Source organism: Bombus pyrosoma, linkage group LG12 (assembly GCF_014825855.1).
Source record: "Bombus pyrosoma isolate SC7728 linkage group LG12, ASM1482585v1, whole genome shotgun sequence".
NCBI lineage: Eukaryota > Metazoa > Arthropoda > Insecta > Hymenoptera > Apidae > Bombus > Bombus pyrosoma.
Window position 1 is genome coordinate 11,880,349 of NC_057781.1, and position 21,071 is coordinate 11,901,419.

At 28.8% G+C, this 21,071-nt stretch overlaps 4 protein-coding genes and 1 long non-coding RNA gene across 13 annotated transcripts in view; 2 read left to right on the plus strand and 3 right to left on the minus strand.

The window, feature by feature from the left end:
• Positions 1–7,485, minus strand: part of LOC122573829 (transcription elongation factor B polypeptide 3) — a 29,040-nt gene extending 21,555 nt beyond the window's left edge. The window contains exons 1-10 of one of the 4 annotated variants that reach the window (XM_043740726.1): positions 7,338–7,485; positions 6,752–7,020; positions 5,492–6,468; positions 5,067–5,236; positions 4,797–4,966; positions 4,615–4,706; positions 4,323–4,522; positions 3,952–4,231; positions 3,079–3,180; positions 2,251–2,998 (exon numbers count right to left, since the gene is read on the minus strand). In XM_043740726.1, the coding sequence (XP_043596661.1) occupies positions 3,113–3,180; positions 3,952–4,231; positions 4,323–4,522; positions 4,615–4,706; positions 4,797–4,966; positions 5,067–5,236; positions 5,492–6,468; positions 6,752–7,020; positions 7,338–7,460 (2,349 nt within the window). In that variant the 5' untranslated portion in view covers positions 7,461–7,485 and the 3' untranslated portion in view covers positions 2,251–2,998; positions 3,079–3,112. Of the gene's footprint in view, positions 1–2,250; positions 3,020–3,078; positions 3,181–3,951; positions 4,232–4,322; positions 4,523–4,614; positions 4,707–4,796; positions 4,967–5,066; positions 5,237–5,491; positions 6,469–6,751; positions 7,021–7,188; positions 7,309–7,337 lie in introns of those variants that run through there. The other 3 variants (XM_043740725.1, XM_043740728.1, XM_043740727.1) reach the window with 3 other exon arrangements.
• A 207-nt stretch (positions 7,486–7,692) lies between these two features.
• LOC122573833 (GTP-binding protein 10 homolog) lies at positions 7,693–9,447 on the plus strand. 4 transcript variants are annotated; one of them, XM_043740733.1, is made up of 4 exons: positions 7,693–7,834; positions 7,951–8,254; positions 8,327–8,545; positions 8,630–9,447. In XM_043740733.1, the coding sequence occupies exons 1-4, from the start codon at positions 7,796–7,798 to the stop codon at positions 9,235–9,237; spliced, it is 1,170 nt and encodes a 389-aa protein (XP_043596668.1). In that variant the 5' UTR covers positions 7,693–7,795; the 3' UTR covers positions 9,238–9,447. The 4 variants fall into 4 exon arrangements, with proteins under 4 accessions (XP_043596668.1, XP_043596670.1, XP_043596672.1 ...); XM_043740735.1 differs by having other exon boundaries at positions 7,694–7,834; positions 7,938–8,254; XM_043740737.1 differs by having other exon boundaries at positions 7,694–7,834; positions 7,989–8,254.
• On the minus strand, positions 9,439–11,490 carry LOC122573830 (probable tRNA N6-adenosine threonylcarbamoyltransferase, mitochondrial). Of its 3 annotated transcripts, none has more exons than XM_043740731.1 (6): positions 10,904–11,490; positions 10,544–10,802; positions 10,335–10,463; positions 10,057–10,189; positions 9,833–9,933; positions 9,439–9,751 (listed from the first exon to the last, which is right to left on the minus strand). In XM_043740731.1, the coding sequence occupies exons 1-6, from the start codon at positions 11,161–11,163 to the stop codon at positions 9,452–9,454; spliced, it is 1,182 nt and encodes a 393-aa protein (XP_043596666.1). In that variant the 5' UTR covers positions 11,164–11,490; the 3' UTR covers positions 9,439–9,451. The 3 variants fall into 3 exon arrangements, with proteins under 3 accessions (XP_043596666.1, XP_043596665.1, XP_043596664.1); XM_043740730.1 differs by having other exon boundaries at positions 10,051–10,189; XM_043740729.1 differs by having other exon boundaries at positions 9,833–10,189; positions 10,904–11,488.
• Positions 11,491–11,501: 11 nt separating this feature from the next.
• Positions 11,502–20,971, plus strand: LOC122573828. Its single transcript, XM_043740724.1, has 11 exons — positions 11,502–11,639; positions 12,215–12,314; positions 14,697–15,265; positions 15,423–16,300; positions 16,416–16,582; positions 16,661–16,834; positions 16,918–17,229; positions 17,300–17,450; positions 17,788–17,921; positions 18,680–19,297; positions 20,351–20,971. The coding sequence occupies exons 1-11, from the start codon at positions 11,629–11,631 to the stop codon at positions 20,522–20,524; spliced, it is 3,288 nt and encodes a 1,095-aa protein (XP_043596659.1). The 5' UTR covers positions 11,502–11,628; the 3' UTR covers positions 20,525–20,971.
• Positions 19,355–20,343, minus strand: LOC122573835. Its single transcript, XR_006318827.1, has 2 exons — positions 20,134–20,343; positions 19,355–19,993 (listed from the first exon to the last, which is right to left on the minus strand). It is a non-coding gene; the product is annotated as an uncharacterized LOC122573835 (long non-coding RNA).
• Positions 20,972–21,071: the final 100 nt, after the last annotated feature.

Genomic DNA, 21,071 nt, shown 5'->3' on the forward strand with positions numbered 1-21,071 from the left:
TAGTCGTATTAATTAATGAACGTCATGAATGCATATAGTGTTCATACATATATATACATGTACTACATACATGTGTGTGTGTGTGTGTGTAAATGCTGCATTTTCGCTTTAGATAGACATTTGTTTTATTACTTTTTATTATACATGTACAAATCTAACTTTTCAATTCGAGGGATGAAAATCAAACAAATTATAGGAATTGTATAATGAGAGATTTCTTGTATTTGAATGAAATTAATCGTAAATAAATATAATCGAGAATAATATAATAAACTATGTTTGGTCAACATACATATACTTGTATGTATACTCTACTTTATATAATATTATTATATTATTACTCTAAATTTTGTAAGTTTAATTCTCCTATTATTATTAGACCTAAATGTAAACAAAAGATTCGTAAAAAATAAGTATCATATCATACATTAATGGTACGTCTTCGCTAATTTTCGAAAATATCAATTCCGATTTCGATCTTTTGACCCATTGCTCAAGCAAAATATATATATATAAGAAATAATAATCACTGACAATGATGATTATGATCTAAATATGTAGGTGTATAAAAAATTGAAGGAACTTAACGTGTCGATATTTTTCTACGGTTAAGTATTTTTAAATGTAACTTTTCGCATTTTCGATCCATTAGTTTCAGCTGCACGATACATGCTAAACTGAAACCCTGAAATTTTAGCACACAACACGTACTAAGTAGTCGAACGTAAACGTAGTATGTAAAATAGTTGATTTATGAATATCAGTCTACATTATGTATTATGCGTTGTATGGTAGAGTAAAATCACCATTATAAAAACGAAACAGGTATAGAAATTAACGTAAGTTACAATATCGATGTAAAGGCAGAATCAAATATTTAGATATGAACGTTTAAATTTTACGCAAATGGTTGTATGCAGCCTTCGGATTTCCGAGGTTTCCTAAACATATCTACATGTTGATTCTTAAAATTACGTTTACTATCAAAATTAAAATATTGTACATAATCGCTAATATTTTATATCATAAATACAACTTAAATATATTATCTTAAACGTTACTATATATACATATGCAGGGCCGGCGCGGGCAAGGCAGGTTCAGCGCGTTCACCGGAACCCGGTCCCGCAAAAAGTCACGCCAACCCTGTGCATATGAAATTGATTACGTACATGATTACCATTTATCCTAATATCGATCACAATACTCTAATTAGACGCGACGTTTCTTAAAAAATAACTTACTTAATTTAAAAGATTAACTAGACTTAATTAAAATTAATTACATGAAACGATGATAATGCAAATTGATCAAACGTTTGCTTCTTCTTAATTACAATGAAGATATAATGTGTCTATGGAATTCTTTTCGCTTGTTTTAAGAATTTATAACAGATGTAAAACTATTTATGATATTTCAATCATGTTTTTATTATATGTTATTTTAATTACTTTACATGACAAAAATTTATTCACCCTTAAAACCTCTGTTAAGTCCAAAGAATTCATTGACAAAATTCATTAAAAATTTTGTGATGCACATATATATCGATAATAGCAAAACGAGTAAATTGTTATGAAAATGATGTTCTTAAAAGAAAATTAGTTTATATTCTAAACAAAAATCATTTTACTTCGAATTAACATTTCGATTAAGTTTTTTATTTCATTATATGTATCCATATAGAATTGCTTAAATACAATACAGAATATGAGCTTCCTTAAAAACATCATTTTAACACGATTTAGTTTAAAGGAATTTAAAATTTGTTCAAAATTATCACAATTTGTTCGACCAATTACATATTAAACATAATTCAAATCAATATGAATACTATATCATTTATATGTTATATAATAGAAATTATAAAAAAAAAAATTAATGTTTCGCGCTACATACATGTATCTATAACAAATTACAATTAATTACATTATTACAATATTACATTATTATTGTAGAATGTTCGATCATCATTTGTTGTTCAAATAAACATTTACAAAAATATTAATACGCTGTATTCATGTCTATTTGTTTATCGATCTAACTAGGCTTTTAATCCTTTTTGTGACCTCAAATTTCCAAGCGTATCAAACGCGTTAGCGATCTTTTAAATATAGATATGATATAGAAACTGATTATGTTTACTTCTGATTATTAAAATAATTCGTTATTACAATTTTCCAAGTATAATTAGTAGTTTTATTTCTTTTCCCTTCGCGATAATGAAATTACTTTATAATGCATTAGATATTTCATTAACTATTTATAAATATACTTTAACTTCATATACATATACATACATATGTATAAGTCTGCAACAGCTTCCCTGTCACGAATATATATTCCAAATTCACTGTGGCTCATGGAAGAATGTAAAATACGCGTTACATTCTTAGCACTACCGATAATTATCTGTAATTTCATTTCCCTTCTTAAAATATTCATTTAAACTGTTATATGTATATCATCCTAGATCACGCAAAAAATATTTACAATTGTAATCTAAAAAAATTGGAGAATCACAGCAACAAATGGGACATATTTATTATGTACTTACGTAGTTTTGGATTTTCTTATGAATAACAATTTCTTATTTTATTTCTAAATAACATCATTAATAAAATACAGTGAACGAAATTTAATTTTTTACCTCCGTAAAACCTTCCAATTGATCTTTGTGTCTCTCAAAACATAAAAAATATTACATGTCATAATACCTTTTTGGAAATTGTCAATTTATACTGATTAATTTTGTATAAAGATGTTACAATGTTCAATTTTTGTGGAACAAAGCGTTTCGAATTTTCGCATTATCATGAAATCTCAGCACTTGTGCTTTTCTACTGTACTACTAACTGACGGAACTGAACGATTGTAATGACGAAACGATTATAATGTTTACAGTAAATACAAAAGCACTCGGCGATTATTTTGGCATAGTCGATTTGGTAAATCTCGGAATGCCTGAAGCAGTATGCAAACTTCACATGAATATGTTCTGTTCCAAATACACAAATTCCTATAAAATATTTATACATAGTACACTTAACATCTATTGTAACATAACATATGACTTACCTAAATTGTTGAATGTTAATCCATTTCTTATGAACTACCGTTTATATCGCCCCTTTATTAACTGTAAAGCTTTTGCCATTAGTGGTGCTTTTGTTTTTTTTGCTATATCAATGAACAATTAAAAGAAAGTATGTTAAAATATTACAATATTTTCGAACATTATTTTACTTAAAAAAAAAACTCAATTCTATATTTTATATGCTAAATAATAGTTTTCTACACATTTACTATGAAAGATAATAAATTTTTAAAAATTAAAATCATTGCAATGTACACAAGGTGATGCATATAAAAATAGCCCCACCTGGATATCTCAGCTGCTATTAATGATAGGAAAAAATGCATGAGATTAAACTTGCTTCGCATCGAGGGGTACATAATCTGATATCAATAGCTTTTCAATAATGCACTAGCAATGTATTATTAGATAAATAGATCACCGGAATGTTCGATCACTTCCCAAAAGTAAACTATTTTCATAGTCATAGTCATCAGTTGACCTTCAATTATCTTCAATGATCTTGAATCACAGGTCATTATACGCGTCTTAAAAGCTCTATAGATGGTTAAGTAGAAAACATCATTTCATTCAAAAAGACGAAATTAACCTTCATATGTCCTTTACGCGTCCATCTACACGATCATCTATATCATTTATTTATTATTTACATCAGCTATTTACATCAGAGTATGTACCCCTCGACGCTGAGCAAGTTCAGTCCGATGCATTTTTTTTTTATCACCAAGGGCAGCCGAGATATTCAGCTGGCCTGTTTTATATGCCTCAACCATGCAGGATATTCCATCGTATATACATGTATAATAACTTATAAAATATGTCAGTAATTTATCATCGTGTATAAAAATACTTACATGGTTTTGTACGTGATACAGGTGGTGATGGAACAGAAATATTTGTAGCAGCTGTTGGTCCTCCACCACTAATTAATTTCTTTTTTATAGTAGATGCAGTATTAGGTACAGAATTTGCAGTGCCATATTTAGCTTGCTTTTTAAGAACATTTCTTGGAGGTTTAACAACATTATCTACATATGCAAGTTTAGTAGATCTTACTGGTACAGATTTGTCTATTGATTGTTTTATATTAGCTGTAAGCGTTTTCAATTTTGCTTCTCGTTCGTCCAAACATCGCTATTGAATAACAAAAGAATATGAAATAATGAATATGAAATAAACTAAGATATTATAAATAAGGCGAATTATTCGTTTTAAATCTACCTACCATATACATCTCACGCCATGTTTCCATTTCTTCTCTTTGTTTATTTCTAAATTCGCGATTGCAGTGATATTGCCATAATTTATCTGTGTCTTCAACCAGATAGGGATTATAATGTTCCAACATAAATAACTGATCTGCTGTTGCACGTTCAAGAACAGGTTTTATGATATCAAAAGGCACACCACCAGTAAATTCAAGTGCTACATATAACAAATAAAAGAAATACTTAGAGAATATTTTTATAGAATGATCGCTATACGTTATTTCATAAGATAAGTCATAGGTAACCTACCATCGATATTCTCTATCAATACCCTTGTACATATCTCAAACAAAGTTGGTACTGTTGTGTAACCGGATTTATTTCCTGAATATACTTTTGTCCTTTGCAATTAAAATTAAAATTAAAATTAAAATTAAAAATGAACATATTGCTTTCATATGTATATATCTTCATAGTACTGCAAAACATACCTTTGATTTTTAACATACATTACATCCGTAAGTGCTTTATCTTCTTCTTTGCGATAAACAGGATTAATATATGGCAGTGGCTTGTAATTAGGGCTAATCTCTGGTAATGTAGATGCCAAGTCTACGCTTAATGGCTCTAACTTCATATTTGTTGTTAAAAGAGATGGTGTCTATAATAGAAAATGTGCATTATGTTTATATTTATATTACTATATTATATACTGTAATTTAGGTAATATAATATGTTATTAATTATATAGCACAAAGTACCTGTAAAGTATCACTTGTTGATTCACTTCTCACTGCTATCTTTTTATTACTTGCAGTTGATTGTTCTGCTTTGAACATTTTTGCTGTACTTGTATTTGGAGAGTTGTTAGTACGTTTTCTAGATGTCTGAGCCATTGTACACATACCCAATGCTTCTGCAAAACTAGCACCTGTATACAAAAAAGCACTATTTAGAACACTTTTCAAAAATAATGATTTAAAATAGTAATATAAAAGAACTAGTTTATTAAACAAATAAATATTTTACCGATACTTAATTTGCTGAATATTTAAAAAATTATAAAATGGATATAACAGTGAAAGATATAAAATATTATACATATTAGAAACTATATATAAAAGATTCATCTTTTTTTGGTAATGTTAAATAAAAACATTTGTAAGCAATATATTTATAAACTAACCTGAATGACAATCTATTCCTTCGTCTCCATTAATTTCTTGCTTCATTTTTACCAAATCCTTCGATTCTTTTGATCCATGTTTTAAATGCTTTGAATCTTTATTGCTTTTATCCTCATGTTTACCTTTCCCATCCTTATGCTCCTTTTTCTTACATCTATTTTTGCTTTTATTATGATGTTTCTTATAAGAGGAACTGTGATGCTTTGATTCGGAAGAATCCTTATTAGAATGCTGATCGCTATGTTTAGTTTCATCTTTATTATGATTTGTATGTATATCAGTTTTATATTTCTGTTTTTCATATCTCTCTTTCAATTTACAACTGGATGAATCAGTCCGATATTTGCTACTGGTGCTCTTTGATTTCTCATGAGAGTCTTTCTTTTCATGTTTAATTTCACTTTTAATTAACATGTCTTTATCCTTAGGCTCTTCTTTTATTTTAACTGAATTTAATACGGTACTACTACTATGCTTTTCAAAATTATAGGATGCATGAGGATACACATGAGATTTACTTTCATCACTGTCACTATCTGCAATTTTCCTTCGTTTACTTTCTTTGTTTATAATATTTGAATCATCACTTTTGCGTTTATGAGTCTCGTCGCCACTTTTGAGTAAGTTACTACTATCCATAGGTCTATTAGAATGTTTTTCTGTGCTATTAGACTTGCTATGACTACGATGTTTAGAACTGTGAGTTTCATCTTTCTTACAGGCACTTTTAGTATCCTTTGAAGACTTTTTATCGCCTCCCAATTCATTTTTATGGCTATGTTTAGTTTTATCATGTTTCTTCTGTTTTTCTAGATCACTACTTGAATTTTTAGCAATATCACTATTACTTATTGACTGATCTTCAACAGACTTCAATTTGGATTCGTGTTTGGAATTATACTTATTGTTGCATGATGTTTCATTCTTTTCTGACTTATGCCTATGAATATGTTTTCCACTTCCTTCAGTTTTATGCCTGAAGAATTAGTTAAATGCATATTTACTTAAAATATGTGTATGAATATAATTAAAAATTAATAAAATAAAATGAAATAAGATAAAATATAGAAATACCATTAGAAAGAACAAGATATTGTTATGTTTAATATTATAAGAAATATCTTGCATCTTATAAAATGAATTTTTATATTTTATTTCAACATTTAACTATTACATGCTGCAATATATAACGTTGTATATACAACATATCTATATCATACATTAAGATTATATAAAAGTCATATTTCTTTCTATCATACCTTTCGGGACTTTCCTCAGCTTTTGGAGACTCACGACTGTCACTGTAGCTCTCAGGTGCATCAGGAACACATGCTTCATCTTCATCTTCACCTTCACTAGTTCCTTCGCTAGCAACCATTGCTTTCCATTTTGCAACAAGTGCCTTAGCAGCATCTCCTATACCACCATCATATTTCCTCAAAGCATTTACTGTGCGTCCTACACCAGTTTCTTGAAGATGCTGCACCGTTACAGGCAGATTAGATAGTTTTGAAATACAATGAAGTATCTGTAACATAATTTAAACAATATATTACAGCCATTGCATTAATTAAAACCTATTATTCTGTCAAACAATTATAAATAAAATATAATAGGGGAAAAACATTATAGTTGTAAAGACCATAATATATGAAGCAATTTAAAATTAGTACAATTTTTATTATAAGAACAATACCATACAAATATATAAATGCTAAAATTGATAGAAATAAAATTGATGTGAATCGTGTTTGGATTTCATTATGAGGTTATAACTCAACGATACTAATAAAGCTACATCATCGTATACGTTGAAGAATATGGAAATTAGTGCACGATACGTACTCTATCTTCATTATCATCACATTTTTCAATATTTCGCTGATAATGCTTAATTTTATCCACTACAGACATTATTACGGCTGCCAGATGCTGATTGGCGTCGCCTGGTAAAATCCATCTGTTCATGGATTACCAGTGAAGTACAAACTAATAGACGATGCAGTAGTCAGTTCAATGCTCATCTGTGTAGACCAATCAGATGATAGATAGAAACAATATGGCGTTATACTAACCTGTAAAATACGCTATGAACGTTCTATTTTAGACATGCATAACTTTTTAACTGCTGAATTTCTAAAGTTAAGATTTACATCTTTAGATTCTACATGCTGAAAACTATTAAATGACAAAGAAAAGATCAATGGTTTTATATCCCCCAAAAGCAAAGTCAAACCGAATTTAATCTTATATATACATAAACAAATACATTATATATATACTTTTTATAAAAAAAGAAAAGAATGGTTGTATTAACACGAGTTTTATATTGTGCAGCAAAGGTAATCTAATCTTAACATATTTAATATTCCTTTCTCATTCAATTAGTATAGTAATAGAGTAGAGAAAACATAGTTTACAAATATGTAGATTAAGGATTTATAGATTAATTATTTAGTTACCAAGGAAATATATGCGACAAGGCTTAATTGACAGTTTGCGTATTCACGTAACTGGAGGCACCGGTGGTTCTGGATTACCTGCTTATGGTGGAATAGGCGGAACAGGAGGAAACGTATATCTTGTCTCAAAAGAAAGATTAACATTGCGAAATGTTAAATATAAACTAGAAAAAATGAAATTGAAAGCAGGAACAGGAGGCGATAGTAGCAAAAAAGGGCTCATTGGAATACCTGGAACAGACTTAAATATAAGGGTTCCAATTGGTATCACCGTTTATGATCAAAATCGCATTAAACTTGGTAATATACATGTAATAATAAATAACAATAATTATTCTTGGTTGTTTATGATATTTATTTATTAAAATACAGGTACAATGAATTCAAAGGATACAAAATTGGTAGTTGCTGCAGGTGGAATGGGGGGATGTGAAAGGACAGGCTATTGTGGCCTTAAAGGTGAAAGTCGTACTATAGTTCTTGATCTTCAGTTACTTGCCGATGTTGGTTTGATAGGTTTTCCAAATGCAGGGAAGAGTACATTTCTAAATGCAATCTCAAGAGCTAAATCAAAGATTGCAGATTATCCATGTAAGTTTACTGTGTATAAAACACATTATTTTTTTACTAGTTAAATGTATGCTATTTTTTCTTACTTATTATGATTTTTTTCAGTTACAACTATAAAACCACAAATAGGTATTATAAATTATAAAGACCACAGGCAGATTTCAGTTGCAGATTTACCAGGTTTAATTGAAGGTGCACATATTAATAAAGGAATGGGTCATAAATTCTTAAAACACATAGAAAGAACAAAATTACTGCTCTTTATTGTAGACATTCAGGGATGTAAATTTTCTATAAGACATGAACATAGATCTTGCCTAGAAACTGTGCTTTTATTAAATAAGGAAATTGAACTTTATAACCCTGATTTGCTAGATAGACCTACAATGATTATAGTAAATAAAATGGATACAAATAGAGCAAATGAAATCTATAATGAAATTAAACTAAAATTAAATAATTTATCAGAATTTCTCTCAGAATTTGATAAATCAATTCAACCAAAAAGAGTATTGCAATTTGATGATATTATAACAACATCTCTAATTTTACAAAATGCAGATGAGATACGCGAAATTAAAACAAAGATTAGACATATTATTGATAAATATGAAGAAGCAAAAATTTCCGTTCAAGATATGGTTTCAAATGAAGATTGTTTACGTATAAAGTTAAAAAAACAAATGCAGCAATATGCGCCGACATTTGTATAACTTATCATATTTATTTAAACGAATTACACGGTGTTTCGTTACGGGTAGTACAACCTATCCATACTGAAACACTGTATAATCAAAGCAAAAACATATTTAAAAAAAAAAACAACAAAAGACAGTAAAAAGTAAAACAGAAAAAGTAACAACCTTGTAATTAATAGCCTTTGCAACATAACAATAAATGTATTTGACATTTTATTTTTTTAATTGTTTAGAAAAGTTTTTTCTTTATTTTTACCCATTTACACTTTAAGTTTGCCGCTTCTACTTTTTGAATCCAATTTTCTCCAAGCGGAGCCGTCTTTTCTATCTCGATTTTTTCAATTTCGTTTGGATTTCTGATGATGTCTACATCTGCAATCCATTTTTCTATTCCATTCCATGCTATCATCGTCCCATTATCAGTGCATAATTTAGGTGGAGTTCTTATAAAGCTATAACCTAATTCCGTACTCACAATATTCAATGCTTTAGCTAGGAAATTATTACATGCTACTCCTCCAGATACAACCTGTTCATTAAAAATAAGCAATGTATATTGAACATACATATATATCAAATTAAGGCAGTGTTATTAATACTTTTAACATACCAATGTTCGTTTATGTTTAGGAAATAATGACATTTTATTCACAAATTCCATTGCTCGTTGAGTCCTATGACAAATATGTGTCACCGTAGCTAATTGAAGTGCTGCACATAAATTATATGCATCAGGAATCACTGCATCACCCACTATGTTATGTTTTCTTTCTTCTAATTCAATGTAATTGTTACAAAGAGTTAAGTGTGTAGAAAAACTAAAATTACAATTACGGTATTTTGTCATTACAGGTGGAAATAAAAACTGCTCAATGTTTGATGCTTTATTTGCTGCAATTTCTATAGCTAGGCCTCCATTTAAAGTACTAAATTCTGGAATATTTTTTAATTTGAGTCTTCGTGCAACCTATAAATGTAAACATATAGAGTAATTTAATTTAATCCATTTACTATTTATTATCTAAGTTATGTGAATTAAAAATGTATTAAAAAATATGTAAACAAAATTATGATAGTTAAAAAAGAGATGATATCAACAATGCAATGATTACCTTATCAAACATCTCCCCAGGTGCATTATTGACAGAAGTACCAAGTAAATAAAATTTATTTACATTATCAACAATTGCTAGTAAACAATGGGCTCCAGAAACTAATAAAATAAGATATGGGAAATCAATCTGTAATTAAATGTTAGTTTATATCTTCCTTATTAATCAAATTTTATAATATATTAAATATGGGCATTTTATAAAAAGACCTCTCTGTTCATTCTTGCTGTTAAAGCATGAGCTTCCATGTGATGTATTGGTATAAGAGGTTTTTTCCCAATTTGTGCTAAATATTTCCCAAATTGTGTTCCAACTCTAAGAGACATAGGAAGGCCAGGTTTTACAGTTGTGGCTATTGCATCAATATCTCTTAACTTTAGATTTGCAGCTCTTAATGCATTCTCACAAGTTTTTGTAATATTGTTTCTATGCAATACTCTTGCAACTGATGGAATTATTCCTCCAAGACTAAAATACATCAAAGTTATATTCCAAATCATCTTAAAAGATTCTATAATATATTATATAAAAATTATAAGAAAAATTATTAACAAAATTTTTTTAATTACTTCAAATGTGTCAGATGTTGAGAACTAATTGCTTCACCTAAAATTTGTCCATTAGTATCAACAATTCCACAAGCTGTGTCATCACAGCTGGATTCTATTCCTAAAATTACAGTAGGCTTGCTGTGGAAAAAGTTCTGTACTAACTTTAAATTACGTTTATGTAAATATGAAAATTTAACATTATTTGTAGAATGTTTATATAAGTATTTGTGAAACAATAAGCCTGTATTATATGCCATTCCCAATTTTAAATTAAACATGAACTCTTTTCATTTATATTTAGAACATTATAATATATGTGGACATATATTGTGTATATACATGTATGAGTACATATACATATATAGGCATATTAAAATTATATTGTGTACTTAAGTTATTTGCATTTACTTATGCACAAATTCCAACATAATCGTGTCAAACATAATAGTATTAGCCCATTAAAATGCTAATAATTAAATTAATAATTTATATGTGGTAGTTCACTCAATTTTGTTTATTTTATGTAGTGTTTGAAATTAATGCAATATGCAAGGGCAGAAATAATATGTGTTATTGCTATATTTGTTATGATATTGTATTCGATATTATTTCGAGATTTCGATATAGGAAGTTGATACCTCGACAGTAACAATCGATGCGAGCTACGCAACGCTCGTTATCTCGGGTCTCGGTGCTATCGCAGTTTGCAGATTTTCCTTCAACTATCAGAAACTGGATGTACAATGTCGGAACAGTAAGAGATATTTATTTTTCCATTATAGAAAATTAATGTTCTGATATAATTTTACTATTTGATTTAATCTCAGAATTATTTTATATACAATTATAAATCTATTATTTCTTCCGTATAGCTATGTTTAATTTGAGGTTAGAGTTATAATCATTGTTAATAGTGACGTACATCGTGTTTTTTCTATCATCCATTGTATTCTATCTTTTCGTGAATTAATCATTTACTAGTTTTGCAATTAAAATTCATTTCGTAAAATACAGCGATTGTATTTGCAAGATATCAAAGAAGATATGATAACCATAAAAATAATATCTGTTTTTATTGTGTACTAATGGCTACTTTAATAAACATTGTTTTGATTACTTTTTGTTGTATATAATTCATTTCTACAAGTTTAGTGACTATTATATTTCCTATTATATTTTATTATCATATTTTAACACGAATTTATTGTATCTGTATGTTAATTGAAAAAACATATTTTAATAATATAAAAATATATTAAATATATTTAGAAGAGATTTTTAACGTGATGATCGCTGTACCTATATTTATTCAAGCTTTTACTTGTTCAGTGATGATACCCTATTGGACGAAGATCTTGGAGATGAAGAATATGACCTAGGCAATGATGAAGAAGAGGCTCTTTTAGCAGACGACTATGAAGTGGAGAGGGTGAGCATATTGCTGGACCATTATTTTGTTGTTAAATAAAAATTAGTTCATTATAATGCATCATATGATACAATATAATGTTCACGTCTGATAACAAATATATTAAAAAATATATATTGCAGTTAGAAAATTAAGAATTTTGTAGCCTATTTGTTAATGTAATAACAAATCAACATATTGCGATTATTAATCAAGGCGAACTTAAAAATCATAGTATGAAATAGTAGTTGCACATATAAAGTTACTCTCTATGAATTTTCTAATAATTCTTCTGAACTTTGTCAAAAATGATTAGTTATTTAATACAAATAGATTAATTTTGATATAATTTTGTTTTCATGTGTTTTATAAACGATATATTTCAGCAAGCAAGAAGGACTTCATTTAGTTATATCTGATTTATTTTGTGTATTATGACTAGGATGAACAAATCTAAAATCATAATTTCAAATTACATATTCTTCATTGTATGATGATACTGTCCGAGGCACAAGATATTTATCATTAATTCATGTATAGAATCACTTTATAAATGATTAAACAAAAATATATTCTATTTGAATATTTTGAAATTTTTCAGGATGAAATAAGCATTTTACTTAAATTGTGAGCGAAAATATTATGTGCTTATTATATGCGTATGAGATTGTATTCAAAGTTTAAAGCAAATGCACAAAAATTATAATACGTTTTTGCGTAGGCGAAAATTTTGTATTTTATGCAAATGCTTCATATTAATTGTTGATTTATAAAATTTATTACGAGATTTCTCAACTTTATTATAATGATATACAAAGGATGTGAAAATGAAACATGGAACATGTAAAACTCATCCATAACATATTTAGTAAAAATTTATGCAGGGAAAATGAAAGATAAACGATTGATATTTATTCTTCGTATTCATATTATATCATAATATTATTTGTTATAGCAATTTCTATCTTTTGTACTATGATTGCTTTCTGTATTTTCCTTATTATTTAAAATTTCATAATTAGTTTTATTAGTGCCGATAAAATTCTGTATATGTATAATGAATATTAAGAATTTGTACGTAATGATATTTCCTAATTTATTATGTTATTTGTACTTATTATGTTTCCTTTTCCCTGTTTGTTAAAAAAGCACAACTATTAGATATTGTAAGCAGAATAAATGTTAATGGTAATTGAAGCAGTACGGTTACACAAGTTTGTTCGTAGCCTCTCAACAAATTACAATTGAAAACACTATTAAATTTTGTGATTTATAGTGTAAATATTTAAATATTACAATTACTACAAATAATATACTCAAAGATGTCATAAAAATTGTGTGTTTTGATGAAAGTTTCTATGTATAAAAGATATATGAATGTTCATAATATACATGTTTAGGTTTTCTTAAAGTGTGTTTAAAAATTTAGTCCACACAATTACATTTTATTTCATTACAAATGGAAATCACATCTTGTTCAGATTTTTAGAAAATTAAATGTAATTACATAATTATTATTTTGTAAGATGTATAAAAGATTGAAAAGAGATATTTGATTCGATGAAATCTATATATGATGAATTCTTTCATTAAAACATTCAAATGTTATGGAAAAGAAATATCGAATCTGATTGTTGTGATATAATGGTATTGTAAGAAGGTAATATCGTTCGTTCTTTTGAGCGACTGTAACAATACATCGTACATACTTTATGTCTTTGGACATCATATCAACTTGTATAACATTTAAAGTCATGTATCTATTTCCTTTTCATTAAAAAGCAGTATGAAATATTTAAAAAATTGAAATAAAAACTCGATGATTCTTAATGCAATTTGTCCAAAATAAAATGAACGTATGTATATAATAAAATAAATGTATATATATGTACATATTATATAAGTAATATACAGTCGAACATAGTACGAAACATATTGTTGAACTGCAATATATCATGCTGCTGCCTTGAATTGTAACATATTGTATAATATATATTTATAACAATTCCGTATTGCGAAATATGCTAAATATGCTATCGCTTTTATTGAGAAAATATTTTATTATTCTAATTGATTGTTACGGTAATATTCATTTACATGAATTATAATAGTACCTAACAGTAAGTTTTGTCGAGAAACTTGCGATTAAATTTTTTGCCGTATAAATCTTATTATTAGCGGCTGATAATAATTAAGAGATTCGATGAGAAGGAAGGAAAATTGATAGAAATAGGAGGAAAGAATAGTGCGAGAATTCTTAAATGCGGTACCTTCGTTTTAATCATGAAAGAGTAACTTCTTATAAATTGATAAACATATAGTTAATTAAAAGTAGATTGTAACGACCACGGCTAAATATTATATTTTCATTACAAATATTTGGCAATTTAATTCCCTGAGCAGCAGAATAGCTATAAGGGAGAAGAGGAAACAGATGATGTACTGGACTTAGGAGTAACCGACGCACTTGACGACTTAGATGGTGAAGATGAAAACATAGAGTTTAGTAGGAGCAAAACTGATAGAAGCAACGACAATGATTTTTACGACGACGGAAATCAGCTAGAGGCTCAATCGAAGTATTACGAACAAGATGAAATTAATGAATATAAAAGCGAACAAACCCGACAAAACGATGAATTTTCTACAATTGATAACATCAATACTTCGAATAATATCGAAAAGGGAGATCTACGAGAAAAGCTGCAGAAAAATGCAAAAATCTATTCTGGGAATGGACAAGGATTGGAAGATGACGAATGCGAAGAAGCTAAAGAAAGGAGGAACAGATTTCAAAATGAAAGAACCATCGTTTCTTCGAAAATGAATAACCATATACCGGATACTTTGGAGAACGTGGTAACATCTGAACCATCCAAGCTAGCATCTAGAGGCCGTGGAAGAGGTCGAAGTACAAGAGGAAATCGCGGTGGACGATTCAATACACAAAATTCGGGAAATTTTAATCCAAGGTATGTACAATTGTTGCGATTCTTAAGGTCTCTGTGTTTATCTATTTATGGTATTATATGTACGGGCGCGCGCGTGTTTTTGTGTACACATGTATAATATTAGAATATTAAAATGCCTATTAGAGTGTATAATTGTTTGTAAAATGTGATTGGCCAGGTTCGGTAATGCACGCAACGCAAACTTCGATAATCAACCACCACCAGTATGCAGGCCACCTTTACTCGAGACGTGGCCACTCTTTTTCCTCGGAGTACCAAACAATATGCAAAACCAACAGATTGTTTACCAGCAACAAAATTCTCAAGTACAACCCTTCCAGCATTATTCTCCAAACGGTTCGCTCCAAGGCCCATCGCATTTTGTAGATAATAGACCACAATTCAATCCTAATCAATTTCAAAATCAAGTGGGTCCTAGAACTATCGGGGCAAGATTAGATTACGGACCTCGAGGTGGTTTGTCAGGATCGCTTCAAGGACCGTCTTACAGCCATCCATCGAATCAACCACCTTATGTCCAAATTCCACCGGCGCCAGTTGGTGCGAGTACGGCCCCGTTTCAAGGCTCAGCTTCCCTTATGCAAGATAATCAAGCTCGGCTGATGCAAAACAATCAAGGTCCATTGTTGCAAGGAAATCCTGGAGGAACGATTCTTGGAAATCTGAATTCAGTCGTACCTGGAACGTCAACCGCGCCATTGTTACAGGGCAGTCAACCGTTACCTATGCAAGGATATCCACGTCAAGCTTCTTCCCAAGGGCCACTTATTAATCATCCTAACGTCAATCAAATACCAAATCAATCACCTTTCGAGAATAGACCACCTTTTCAAGAAGCAGCTCAATTTGAGAACCGATCCGTTTACGATTCGAGGTCCGGATATTCCGATCAAGTACCTACCAGTCAATTTAATACTAATACGTTACCTGTACCGCAACAATCCACTTCCAATGTACCCAATGTACCTTTACCTCCAGGGCACAAGATTTTAATCAATCCTCACTTTCGAGGAGCCGTTCAGTCGACAAACGATGGTAAGTTCTTTCAAGTGAGATTATCAACTTTTTTTTTTCTAACTTTTATCAGTTCCCTATAATTTCATATTAATTGCTCTTACTTATGATTCCTTCTGGTTTGATTCGCAAACAGCAAGACTCGCATGGGATTCCAGTCAGCAAACACCTAATTTATCATCTCAAGTTCCTACCGGCCAATTCTCACAACTCGCTATCCCATATCAGAATCAAAGTTCGTATAATCAAACCCAACAAGAACCGCCGCATTATCAACAAAATTATCAACAAAGTAAAAGCGACGTATGTATCACGTGATATCGACGAATCTAAGGTGTAACAGGATTTTACAGAATACTATAATTATACGAATTTTTACAGGATCCTTATGCATACTTCTCTGATGTGTGGCAAGAGAATAAGCCGCAGAAAACTCAAACTGGAACTCAGAATAAACAGTATCCTTTAGAAAGTAGTTACTTGCGAGATGATAGCTATGAATCCAGTTCGAAATATAAATCGGATCAGGGGGATCAAAAAAATAATTATCCACAGGTTGGTGGCGTACGAATTTTGGTAACAAGCATATTAAGCGTGAAGAATATAATCTAGTTTTTAAAAACAATGCTCATCTCCAGGATCACAGAGGAATCCATCAAAATTATCGCGATAAAGATTTGTCGTCGAAAACCAGAAACGATCATGTTTCGAAGGGTAAGATTTGCTCGTCAACCGCGTATCGTGAGAATTATGATCAAAATCATGTACAGAAGTCTAGTAACAGGCCAGTGAATACTTCGATAAGAACTAGATTACCACAAAAAAGAGTTCCCAACTCTGTAGACAGACCTTTACGTGATTTGAGCCCAAAGCGAATAAAGCTTAGCAACAGAAATCTTCAAGAAGTACGAACAGTGGATACGTTAAACAATACGAATAATGACAAAAAGGTATATACACCTATTCATATTTTATTTCCTTCCCACGCATTGCATATTCCTCCAAAATAAATTTTTATAGGATGAAGAAAATGATCCAGAAATGCAGGAATATAGAAAAAAGATGGAGGAACAGAAACGGCTTAGAGAAAAGATCTTGCGGGAGAAGGAAAATCGACGGAAAATGGCTGCAATGGAGAAACAAAATGATGAAACTAAAAACGAAAATACATGTATGTATAATAACATTTCATTATATAAATCAGATGTTAAAGTTAAATTTTTTTAGTAATATATTTTTTTTTATTTTATTTTTTTATTTTATTATTTAAAAGAGGTACCATTTCTTTATCAAAATATGCAAAATATTTGTTAAAAATTATTTCATTCTTCTTCTTCTATTATCATAATTAAGCATTTATTTAATAACCTATAATATTTCAGTTATAACATGATATTTCGTTTAAGAAATAACTATAATATATTGTGTACATAATTATATATAATAATAATAGCAACGATTTGAAATGAATATAATTGTGTGCGTTATGAAATAATTTTACTTCCTAGTAAATGAAAATACACAAGATGCAAAACCTGTATCAGCGCTTATGGGAGTAGTAAAAGATGCATCCATAAACAAAGGACATACCAATACTGGAAGAGGAGGACGTGCTCGTTCTATCAATACACAATCTACAGAGGTATATGACTAAAGATGCCATGCTTTCTTAATTGTCAGTACACAAAACATAAGATTAATATTTCTCCTTTTTTTCTTTTTTTTTTTTCCTTTCTTCGATATACACACCTGTAAAACAATGAGAACAATTAACAGTTTTTCTTATTATGATATTTTTTATAAGCAATTCGTGCTTAATGCTCAAAGCAAATAAATTGTATAAAATGTGATCATGTCTGATAGAATTTTATTTCTTTGTATTATACTAAAATGAAAAAGAGAAAGATTCAAATATATTGTATATAAATATTATAGGTATAGAAATAGTTCCTGCAATATCTAGGAAATTAAAAATTTTTTTTATTTACTAAAATACATTGTTGCAGTTTTTATTTATTCGTGAGAATTATACCATTTGTAAATATTTATTTCTACTTGAATGATAACTTACATATCTCAAATGACATATTATCAAATAAAAAGATATATATATATATATATCTTTATATATATATATATGTGTCTATCAGACTTTCTGTATATTTTTTACTCATGTTCTAATAAAATACATTTTTAAATACTTTTTGTTCTATTTAATTTCCTCCAAACTTTTATTAAGAGTATTCTATATTAAAATGCTTTATCAACTCTTTTTCATTTATTGTAATTTTTGATCTTTCTAATGAATTTTTTGTATAAAAATTAGTAACTCAAATATTATTGTTCTTTCTTATACTTTTTTACACGGCATGCTATCTTTTACGACTATTTTTGTTATAGGTTGCAGAGAAATCGTCATGTATACGAATTGTCAGGACAATACAAACTATACAACCCAATGATTCTATAGATTCTACAAAAGACAGTAATTCTGGACATACGATTAATCAAGGAAATGAACATACAAAAGTATTAAACTCTCAATCTGGAACGCGAAGAATTGTAATTCAGAAACCATTATTAAATACACAAAAGGTTGCCACTACTATACAAAAAACAGTATCAAATTTGCAGAAAGGTCAACTGTTGATGCAAAATAAGTTAGTTAATGTTGCTCAATGTCCAACTCAAAGAATTGGTCAAAACCAAGCTGATGTTTTAAGAAAATTAGCAAATATAGGACAGAAAGTTGTTGGTACTTCACAAAGAATTGTTAAACAAAAATCACCAGGAAATTTTCAAAAAACTGTGATTAATGTACAAGAAGTAACGAATACCAATGCAAAAAAGGTTGTTGTTAATACACAAAGTAACCAAAGAGTTGTACTACAAAAATCTCCTATACAACAGAAAAAAATACCGGAAATAAAAACAAATACTGTAAAGGTAGAGAATTTAGCAGCAAGCACGTCCGAAGCGCAAATTAGACGTATGTGCCAAGGCATCGGAACAATTGAGGTGACTATCTTTGCATGAAAACATTTAAGACTTAGATTTTCGTTGCAAATTCATAGATCCTTTTTTCATATACTTTACCTTTAGAAATCATAAATCCAGCTTCTTTTGTGGTCGTTTCTTTTTTTTATAATAATATACAATGCCAATCTTTTCTCCTTCAAGCATGTTTGTTTTTTTGTGGGTTTTCCCTTTTTTCTCCTTTTCTTTTCGTTGTTTTTTTTTTAGTATTTTAATTATGATTATTTTGAAAATGATTTCAATTAAAATTTATGTAATTACGGATTACGTTAATTAAGATTTCTGACAATATCACACATATTGAATTTTTGTCAATAGTAATACAAATAATTACATCTTTTTTCCTTTTTCTTTGTTTGGGGAGAAGTTATTATTAGTTTGTAATGCTATTCGAAACCTTACATTGTTTCTTACCTTTTTGGGTATTTTTTTCATTGAGGTATATAAATTTGTTTTACAACTGACAAATTCAGATTGTTGTAGTTGTTTGAAAATCATTATCCCAATATCATTTCGTATTCATTTAATATTTGATAATACTCTTCTTTATAACAAAATAAAAACAAGCATTTGATAACTACAGTATTGTATTACTTTCCTTAATATATATGTATATAGATACAATATTATATTAACATGTAATGGGCAGATTTATTTTGAAGAATATCTTACATTAACCTAAAAGTTTAGATCATATTTATAAATAATGGCTATAGTTCATATAAAACTATATAATAAACAATATAATAAAAGAATATAGCTATATATTTAGCAATATATTGTTTGATAACATTTTGCTTAAATCTAACTTGATATACCTTGTTTATTATGTATATATGTATATATACAAAAAACGTTTATTTTAATTATTACAATACTTTATACGTTAGAATCATATATCTGTTATTCAATTTATTATTATGCTTTTAATAAGTTTTTGTAACAAGTTGAAAATACGCAACTTTTTTAAAATAAATATTGGTTTCTTTGATTCAACAATTTAATAATTATCTGTTTATATTATTCGTGTTATAGAGCATACAAATGGGTGAGCGCAGCGCAACGATTGTGTTTAAGACGCAGTCTGCTGCTATGGTGTTTCACAAGAAATACCAGCGCAAAATGCTTGACCTTTCGCTGATAACCGTTCGCCTTGTACCGCAATCAAGCGGAACTAAGACCACTACCACAGTTATAAAAGTTTCTTAAGAGATATATTGAACATATTTAATCTAGTGTATTACGATAAAAAAAGAGAGAAGAAGTATATAAGTACATTCATATTTGCGTTTATATAAGCAACGATATTTTATTTTACTGAAGCAGCCTATATATGAATAAACGCATTTCGCATTTTACATACATTTTATTTAAAGTATATTTCGTCCAGGAATTAGAAAAAAATAACATTTTCGGCTGCAAATAAACTGTATAATATACCTTTACAAATGAGGTGAATAAACTTGACCATTTAATTTGTACATATGTCAAATATGAAATGTATATTTCATATAAAAATATACACGGTAGTATCTAATAATATATTGTGCATTTAACGGCTATCATTTATTACACAACATATATGCTAACCTCGAAAATTTGTAATTTTAAATGCAAGAATATACATGTATCATTATATAAAACTCATAAATTATATCTACGTTGTATAGTATTTTAAATTAAAACTATTCAAACCACTACAATGAATGTGTTTGTTGAAGGTTATCTTAGAGTGATATTACACTTATGCATATAT